Raw genomic sequence first — 10,505 nt, 5'->3', positions numbered from 1 at the left:
AGGGTCCGAAGGGACGCTGCAAAGAACCTTAAGTAATGCCTACAGTATTATTAATATGGTTCTGGGTCTCAGGCATTCAGGGAAGAGTTTAGACTCCGATTTGGCTATCAGATGATTTTTCATTAGCTAGAAGCTATATTATGTTTCATCTATACTAATGGTTATGTGGAAAACTTTGTTAATATAAATGAAATTGTGAACAAAATGTTATCATCAATCAACAAAGGATTTATTGATAAGCTCACACGTTATTCTATAAACGATTAGCAATCTGATACACTTTTTAAATGATAGGGATCACTGTGTGTGTGTATATATATATATATATTTATATATATATATATATATATATATATATATATATATATATATATATATATCTATATATCTATAATATATATATATATATGTGTGTATGTTGTGTTTGTCTGTTTGTTTTTGTGAATCTAAACGTTTATTACAAGCATAATTTCAATTTGTGATATACCGGTATGTATGTATATATAAACAGCATATAAGCATAGTCAGTATATCATTATATATGTACTTATAAAATCATACACATATATACATTATATGTGTATATGTATATGTATATATATATATATATATATATATATATATATATATATATATATATATATATATATATATATATATATATATATATATACATATACAGTATATGGGCAGAGTCAAAGATATTACATTAAATTTATTGCACAGTTTCGCAAAAATCCACACGCGTTTACGCTCAAGTACATATGTCTGTATTTATAGTAAATAAGAGGTGCTTTATAGAGCGTGCTTGCAGTCACAGGCAACCAAACAGACTGATTTTTGTCTTTTAATCTAGTTTACAGTTTCGTTCTTTAAATCTTCAGCCGCGCGGTGCACTGTAGGCATTACTTAAGGTTCTTAGCAGCGTCCCTTCGGGGCCTAGCTGCAACCCCTTTCATTCATTTCACAGTACCTTCCTTCATATTCTCTCTCTTCCATCTTACTTTCCAATGTAAGAAGGAAGAAAGAGAATATGAAAGGAGGTACATGGTAAGAACGAAAGGTTGCAGCTTAGCAGAAGGACGCTGCTGCTGCTAATGCCTACAGTGTACACCACATGAGGTATGACGGCACTAACCTGCCTACGGGATTCATTAGGAAGAAGTACGAGGAAGTAAGGGGAAATACAGATAAATGAGATCTCGCTTATTAAAAAAAGATAATAAATTAGTAAATTAATAATAAAGAATGAGCAAAATTATGATAATGTCAATAGATGCTACAAAAAGTGAACCAAAATTATAATGATATTCTCATATTTATCATAAATGATAAATGAATAAGCTTTAGACCCAAATGTTTGACGCACTTACTAAAAAAGTTTTCACGCCATAATCATTTCTTTTGACAGATATTTTAGCGGACGATGCAGCCGACGAGAATGAGGCTCACAGTAGCTGTGGTGCTGTTCATGACAGCTGTTTTACAGCAGGCAGACTGTCATAAAATGGGACTCGGACAGTGCAAGAAGCCAGATGCTCTGCAGAACTTCAAACCTGATCAGGTAAATTGACCACTGGAGAGAGAGAGAGAGAGAGAGAGAGAGAGAGAGAGAGAGAGAGAGAGAGAGAGAGAGAGAGAGAGAGTCATTTCCTCTCGGGTTGTAAAAATTTATACTTATACTATAAATGAACACTGACGACTGGAACACCTATACAGAGAGAGAGAGAGAGAGAGAGAGAGTCATTTCTCTCGTTGTAAAAATGTATACTTATACTATAAATGAACACTGACGTCTGGAACATTTATACAGTGAGAGAGAGAGAGAGAGATTGCCCAAAAGTATATTATCCTATGAAGGAAAGTTCGCGTTCCTTTGTAATCAAATGACATTAATTTAGAAACATAAGTTATACGGATTTGTTGAAAGATTAATATTTTGTTGAAATTATCCGAGAGAAAAAAGTATCTCCATCAGCAAGGTCACTGATCTCGAAATTCCTGTTTTTCCTAAACCCGTTTATCCTAATTCCCAAACAGCTTAAAATGAAGTAATAGATTCCCTTTAGGATTCTGCAAAACTTTCGAAATTGAGATGTGCCACCTATTGGGCCCGTGAAACACTAATGCACAAGTTACTGCAGTTTCAGAATGATTCTTCAATGCTTTATTTAGGGGCTCAATTGCAGTATCTGCAAAATCAGTAGTAAGGCAAGGGAAAATGCAGCACCTACCATTTTCCTCAGTTTTGTATTTTTTGCAGATACTGCAGTTTTCCATTTTAGAGCATATAATTTGAAGATCTGGATACAACGATTCTTGAGAAATCCGGCCTTGCGAATTGCCATTCAAGATCAGTGGTGTTATTGGGGTATTCCCCATTAACAAATCTATTTCATAGACATTAACAAAGTTCAAACTCGTGCAAGCCCGCGAGCGACAGCAAAAAGAATTAACGACACCACTAAGGCATGTCACCCACTTTTAGCAAATTGGGTTTACTGGGTACATCACCACGCCTGTCTCTACCAGAGTCTGTGGCGTAGTACATAAACAGTACTTTCATTTTCCTCTGACGTGACAATAGACGGATATGATGAGTTCCGTTACGCTAAACGAAGCTTTTGTTTTATATCAGTTATATCAGCAGTTCTAAATCGTTTCAAAGCAGGATTAAAATTGTATAGAATAGAACAGAATAGAATATAGGATTTAGGCCAAAGGCCAAACGCTGTGACCCATGGAGTCATTCAGCGATGAAACGGAAATTGACAGTAAGGGGGTTTGAAAGGTGTAACAGGAGGAAGACCTCAAAGCAGTTGCACTATGAAATAGTTATTGGAGAAGGTGGAAAGTCAGATGGAAGAAAGGGAATATGAACGGAAGTGCAGTAAAAGGAATGAAAGAGGATCCGCATAATCAAGGCCACCGAAAATAGATCTATCTTTCGGTGGTCTCGGTATAATGCTGTATGAGCCGCGGCCTATGAAACTTTCAGCCACGACCCGGTGGTGGCCTATCCTTAGCGTTGCCACGCGAACGATTATGGCTAACTTTAACCTTAAATAAAATGAAAACTACTAAGTCTAGAGGGCTGCAATTTGGTATGTTTGATGACTGGAGGGTGGATGATCAACATACCAATTTGCAGCCTTCTAGCCTCGGTGGTTTTTAAGATCTGATGGCGGACAGAAAAAGTGCGGACGGACAGACAAATAGCCATCTCAATAGATTTTACAGAAAACGTAAAAATTAATAAAGCCTGTTGTTATCTTTTCAAAATTGCTTCTGCGGTCTTTCGACATACAAGGAGGTCTTTCATAAGAAAGACAACGGTTCTTCCAGGAATTCTAAGCGTCCTTGGACTTAAGAAAGGATATGTCTCGCCGTATCTCGCATGATTCTGTTTTCTCAATGACACGGGGATGATTTTTTTTAAAAAAGGACTTTCCCACCATTATAGCTGTTTAAAATTCATATTCTCCACTCTCCACTGCTGACGCATCCGCTAGTCAACGCAGTGATTGGTGAATACACAAGATAATATAAAAATCATAAAAGGAATCATCCTTATCTACACTGCAGCACACACATGTATGTTTGTGAACTCAAATATACACTGTAAACGGATGTGTGTAGTGTAAAACCATTATCTCATCAATATATCTGACACATGTACGTTTGTGCAATCACATGCAGGCTATATTCAAATACATGTACAGTACAAAAATATTATCTCATCAGTATGTATGACACATGCATGTACAGTACACACTGTTATCTCATCAATACATCTGACACACGCACGTTTGTGTAATCACATACATACTATATTCAAATAAATGTACAGCACAAAACTATTATCTCATCAATATATGACACAAGCACGTGTCGCTGTTATCTCATCAATATATCTGACACACGCACGTTTGTGTAATCACATACATACCCACTGTCATGTCATCAACATACGTAACAGCTTCTCGCCAACAGTTCACAGGCCTCTGGTACGTGATCGAGATCTTCAGCACGACCAGCAAATGCATGACGATGACCTTCAACAGGACCGACACAGGGTTCAAAGTGACGGAAGCCAGGGAGTTCGTCGTCGGCCGAATGGTCAACATCGACCACACCTTCAGCAACACGGGAACCTTCACTATCAACGACCCCAGCAACCCTGCCATCATGACGGCTAATTGGCCTTCAAGTAAGTGTCGCTGTGGAGAGGGTCTTTGACTCTGAGTGAGATTTGGGCTTCGTTCACACTGCATCAGACATGTCATGAACAAGTTGGCAACTTATCATATACATGTCCCAAACATGTTGAATACAAGTCAATGACTTTGTTGCACACACATCACAAACATGTTGGATACAAGTAGAGGACTTCATCACACACACATCACAAACAGGTTGAATACAAGTCAAGAACTTTGTTGCACACACATCACAAACAGGCCGAATACAAGTCAAGGACTTTGTTGCACGCACATCACAAATAGGTTGAATACAAGTCAAAGACTTTGTTGCACACACATCACAAATAGGTTGAATACAAGTCAAAGACTTTGTTGCACACACATCACAAATAGGTTGAATACAAGTAGAGGGCTTCATCACACACACACACACATACAAACAGGTTGAATACAAGTCAAAGACTTTGTTGCACACACATCACAAATAGGTTGAATACAAGTCGAGGACTTTGCTGCACACACATCACAAACAGGCTGAATACAATTCAAGGACTTTGTCGCACACACACACACACACACATCACAGACAGGCTGAATACAAGGCAACAACTTATTGTTAGTCCTAACCAATGCTTCATTAGCCAAAGATTCGTTCTCCACTCGCGTCGTAAACTAGTTTTCAACCTGTTCACGATATGTAAGCAATAAGTTGCTGACTTGTGTTGACGACAAATTCCGAAGGCAAACTTATTTATTTTTCTAAGCATCTTCCTTCATTTTCTTTCCTCAGATTTCCTCAGCTCCGCTGACGTCAGGATCGTGGACACCGACTACAGTTCTTTTGCAGTTCTCTTCGAGTGCCAGTTCTTGTACGTCATCAACAGACACTCAGCTGTGATTCTCAGCAGGGAGCCTAAACTCAGCAATACGACAGTTGATAGGGTAAGCGGAAATCTTTCATTCATCTATGACAGTGGTTCTTAGCCTTTTTCAGTGCCCGTACCCCCTTGATTTCTCAGAAAATGTTCTCGTACCCCCATCCAATATAAATACAATACAAAAGTATGAAAAGGATTAGTGATACAAACCTTGCTGAGAAATTATTAGATGTATTCAATTGCTGAACAAAGTTGCTATTTTTATTTCAAAGAAGTGTCAATTAATAGGATACAATGAATACACATTATAACAGTAAGAAAATTGTTTACAGCACTAACTTTAAAAAAGTAATTGAGACAATTATAACAGGAGAAAAATTAGGAAAATACATGTTTTACTCTCTCATGGTAAATATACAGCACCATTCCACTGGCTATCATGTCTCGTACCCCAAGGTTTAAGGTTTCGGGGGTACAGGTACCCAAGGTTAAGAACCACTGATCTATGACTATTTTAGTATTGCCACAAGGACAGGAAAAAATTTGCTGGTTCATCTTAGTAATATTAATTATTTCTCGGATGAACATCAGTCTGGTATGACCACAGAAGAGGTTTATGATTTGATTAAAACAGCAAAGGAAAAACCATTTATTAATCTAACCTGAATACAAAATGCAAACACTATTATTGGTGCTTCTACTGAAAACCTTACTTACTTCCCCCAACCCAAGATCAAAAACGACCTGACCGCGTTCGGAATCGACGTCTCCGACTTCGACATCATCGACCACCGAAACTGCAACAAGCCCGGAGAGGCCGACTTCAACTGGGCCATCGACGAGAACACTTTCAAAATCACGGACCCCAAGAAGGCTAAGCAACCCACGACGTCCCAGCCTTCGTCGCCGCCCGCGTCTGGAGTCGCTGATCCCACGGAGATAGAAATTATCGAAGCTGATGCCACGGAAAACGAAGTGTTTTCGTAGAAGGGAGGAGAAAAATACATATTGCTTTTTAAGATATAATGGACGAGTTTTTCTTGGTTTAGGGAGTTACAGAGACCTATTCATTCCTGTAAAGCATTTTGTCGTCTTGTTCAACCGAGCAGAGATGTCAAGACACATTCACCAATGAATTCCATGGAGTAGGGAATGTTTAAAATCAGAAAATATATTGCAAACACTTTAAACAATCGTTTCAACAAATGTATATATGAAGAGAGAGAGAGAGAGAGAGAGAGAGAGAGAGAGAGAGAGAAAATATAAGGCAAACACATTTAAAAAACCGTTTCAAAAATATATTTGAGAGAGAGAGAGAGAGAGAGAGAGAGAGAGAGAGAGAGAGTCTGGTTACATTTTTATCACATTTAAAACGCTGGCTACTGAGGCCGCCCACCTTACCTCTCTCTCTCTCTCTCTCTCTCTCTCTCTCTCTCTCTCTCTCTCCTCTCTCTCTCTCTCTCTCTCTCTCTCTCTCTCTCTCTCTTAGTTCGTTTGAAAAATCAGCATCCAAAGCACTCTTTTTTAAGTTTGGAGAGCCATGTCTATTATTATTATTATTATAAAAAATATGCTCACAATATTGATTTATTCAAGGGCGAAAAATCAAAACCTCAGGCAGCATGAGATCAGAATATTAAAGTGTTGATGTAAGCATCAACGAAGACAATTTCCTTAAAATCTTCTTCGTTTCGAACCCAGATATTCTCTCTTTTCCAAGAACACTTCAAACTGTCTAGTCTTCATCTCACTGCTCATGTCAGTATCACGTCTGATCGTTTTATTCAAACTGTTTCTCACCTGAAAGGAATCTTACCTTTCACACTAGAGAGCTCTATTCTGCCCTAAATTGGGAGACTGCAGTATATGCAAAAATACAAAACTGAGAAAAATGGTGGATACTGCAGTTTTCCTTTGCCTTACTACTGATTTTGCAGATACTGCAAATAGGACCCCCTAAATAAAGTACTGAAGAATCATTCTGAAACTGCAGTAACTTGTGTATTAGTGTTTCACGAGCCCAATAGGTGGCATATATCAATTTCGAAAATTTTGCAGATACTGCAGTTTCCCTTGCCTTACTACTAATTCTGCAGATACTGCAAATGAGACTCCCTACATAAAGCATTGAAGAATCATTCCGAAACTGCAGTAACTTGTGTATTAGTGTTTCACGAGCCCAATAGGCGGCATATCTCAATTTCGAAAATTTTTCAGATACTGCAGTTTTCCCTTGCCTTACTACTGATTTTGCAGATACTGCAAATGAGACCCCCTAAATAAAGCATTGAAAAATCATTCTGAAACTACAGTAACTCGTGTATTAGTGTTTCACGAGCCCAATAGGTGGCACATCTCAATTTCGAAAATTTGGCAGATACTGCAGTTTTCCACTTTAGGGAAGTATTGACAAGAACTGTAAACCAAATTCTAGTTAACGGAACTAAAGCGGACAAATGAAAGTCTGTGTTGTATAAGCGGAAATGCTATTACGTATGCATTTCTAGTTCAACGTTGATAAATAGCACACTGTGAGTCACTGCTCTAAATAAAGTTAATATTACATGATGGCTTCAACAATTCAGGAAAACTTTAGGACCTTATTTTAAGTTTTCGAAATGCTGCGTATAATAATAATAATAATAATAATAATAATAATAATAATAATAATAATAATAATAATAATAATAATAATAATAATACTCATAGTAGCTTGAGGCTTAAAATGGAGAAACAAATCCACAGTTATGTATATGTACATATATCTAAATATGTATATAACTGTAGATTTGTTTCTCCAGTAATAATAATAATAATAATAATAATAATAATAATAATAATAATAATAATAATAATAATAATAATAATAATAATAACATCCTTTATTTCACCTCAGAGCCATATAAGGGAATATTAAAAGCAGAGGCAATACAATACACACATTCTAGATACACGAGATAAAGGATAAAAATAGTAATCGCCTATACCCAAACAGTTACCGAAGTAATAGTAATGATAGCAGTTTGGCTCTCTCTCCAATCACAATAAAATCTCTAACCACAGAGAGAGAGAGATAGAGGGAGAGAGAGAGAGCTCGACACTCTACCACATCCAAGCTACGAATAGAGAGAGAGAGAGAGAGAGAGAGAGAGAGAGAGAGAGAGAGATCGAGCTACAAGCTAGAAGAGAGAGAGAGAGAGAGAGAGAGAGAGAGAGAGAGAGAGAGCTCGAAACTACCACATCCAAGCTACAAAGAGAGAGAGAGAGCGCTAGCCAGCCTTATAGGGGAGAGAATATTGCTTTGTCAAATTAAGTTTTATAGGTGATGCAGAGCCGGAATATTTATATCAAGAAGTAATTAGTTAAGAGAGAGAGAGAGAGAGAGAGAGAGAGAGAGAGAGAGAGAGAGAGAGAGAGAGAGAGAGAGAAAAACGAAAAAAAAAGTGATGATGTGGAAATACAAAAAGGTTAACCTTGGCTAAATGTTGCGACCTGTGCTCTTAAATCCACCAGCCTCCTTTGGGTGGGCGGCTACTCACTCACTCTGCCCAATGCAGCAGCAACGCTTCTGGGGGAATGCGCTACTACTGGTGTGGGCGTCTCCCCTTGGTGTATTCCTGGTTCTGCTATCTTCACCACTCCCTTCCTGCTAAAGCCTACGTACGAGAGAGAGAGAGAGAGAGAGAGAGAGAGAGAGAGAGAGGAGCTAGGAGCTAGACGACTCTACCACATCCAAGCTACAAAGAGAGAGAGAGAAAGTTAAGAGTTAGACGACTCTACCACATCCAAGCTACAAAGAGAGAGAGAGAGAGAGAGAGAGAGAGAGAGAGAGAGAGAGAGAGAGAGTTGGGAGCTAAATGTTCTACCACAGCCAAGCTACAAAGCGAGAGAAAATGTAACTAGCTACAGAGAGAGAGAGAGAGAGAGAGAGAGAGAGAGAGAGAGAGAGAGATCTTCCTATAAGCTACATCCCTCAAGTATTTTGTGACCACTTCCTTGACATTTTTTCTGACCTAAATATGCGGCGTCCATGGGGCGCAAAGGTCAAAACATGTGCTTTCGTGCATCTAATGATTAGCTAAATATCTTAGAAGAACAGACTGGAAAAGGTCGCGGGAGTTTGTACCTTCGCTGTCATTGAGGAAAAATTTCCCTCATTCTCATCAATATATTCGACAAAGAAAATCCCTCAGTGGAAGAAAAATCTTCATGAATAGGAACTGCTGTAGTCTCAAAGAGATTATGGGACAAAACCTAAAAAAATAATTAAACAATAAAAATGTTTTATGATAATGCCCTACAGCGGGACAGGGTTGCAGAAACAAAAGTTCAGGAGGTCATAATTATACACTTTACCTGAGGGGAAGATGAATTGTGCATGATGATTATATCTCATGTTTTCTGTGGCTAATTGTGAAAAAGTCAATGCACAATTTCCTGTCTATAATTCCATTATGCGTGGTACGATACCTCCCTTTGTATTAACAATACCTTGAATTGTAGCAAAAATTTCTCATAAAATGGTATTTTATAGCGCCTGCGCTCAAAACCATTTTGGTTTATGCAGGCAATCATGATATGATTGCCTATAAAAGTAATGAGCTTCATCTCATTTATGTTATTATATATATATATATATATATATATATATATATATATATATATATATATATATATATATATATATATATATATATATATATATATATTTATATATATATGTGTGTATGTGTGCGTGTGTGTTTCATATAGTCTGCAATGCAGATTAATTGTGTTTTATGAATCATATTTTTATAAGCCCCTCAGTAAGCTTCACCACTGTCGAAATGAAGTAAACAGAATGTCGGATTGCATAGATAAGCATCTAGCGAAGCAATTTACAGAACAAGTGTAGTGACACAAAAATTGCAAAATAAATAAATGGGTTGAAAATATGAAAACTGTGATTCAGAGGATTGCGGAAAAGAGTCCTGCCTTGCAACTAATGTTACAGGAAATGGGAAAATTCTTTGAACAAAATTTAACCATGGAATTACTATGCAAAAGCAAATAACCAGAGGATCTACGAATATCATAAATAGGAAAAATAAAATTCTAAACTAAAAATGAGTCAGTATACATATACATAAACCCGTCCCTTTCAGTCCTTAGCTTCTTTCTCTCTCTCTCGCTCTCTCTCTCTCTCTCTCTCTCTCTGGGAAGAGAGATAGAAAGATGAGAAGAGGCTCTGGGCAGGAAGGACCCCCAGTCCTTACTTCTTTTCCAGTCTCTTATCTCTCTCTCTCTCTCTCTCTCTCTCTCTCTCTCTCTCTCTCTGGGAAGAGAGATGGAAAGATAAGAAGAGGGCTCTGGGCTCCCACCACTCCCTTTCAGTCTCTTCTTTTCCTCTCTCTCTCTCTCTCTCTCTGGGAAGAGAGATGGAAAG

The 10,505-nt window shown here is 37.7% G+C and overlaps 1 protein-coding gene across 1 annotated transcript in view; it reads left to right on the top strand.

Moving 5' to 3' along the window:
* The window catches only part of LOC136847865 (apolipoprotein D-like), a 6,705-nt gene extending 599 nt beyond the window's left edge, over positions 1-6,106 (top strand). Inside the window, exons 2-5 of the mRNA XM_067119848.1 lie at positions 1,412-1,564; positions 3,994-4,210; positions 4,993-5,144; positions 5,813-6,106. Of these exons, the coding sequence (XP_066975949.1) occupies positions 1,427-1,564; positions 3,994-4,210; positions 4,993-5,144; positions 5,813-6,067 (762 nt within the window). The 5' untranslated portion in view covers positions 1,412-1,426 and the 3' untranslated portion in view covers positions 6,068-6,106. The remainder of the gene's footprint in view (positions 1-1,411; positions 1,565-3,993; positions 4,211-4,992; positions 5,145-5,812) is intronic.
* Positions 6,107-10,505: the final 4,399 nt, after the last annotated feature.

This window comes from Macrobrachium rosenbergii, chromosome 17 (assembly GCF_040412425.1).
Source record: "Macrobrachium rosenbergii isolate ZJJX-2024 chromosome 17, ASM4041242v1, whole genome shotgun sequence".
In the NCBI taxonomy this organism is placed as follows: Eukaryota; Metazoa; Arthropoda; class Malacostraca; order Decapoda; family Palaemonidae; genus Macrobrachium; species Macrobrachium rosenbergii.
The sequence above is the reverse complement of the archived record's forward strand: the minus strand, read 5'-3'. Positions and strand labels throughout refer to the sequence as shown.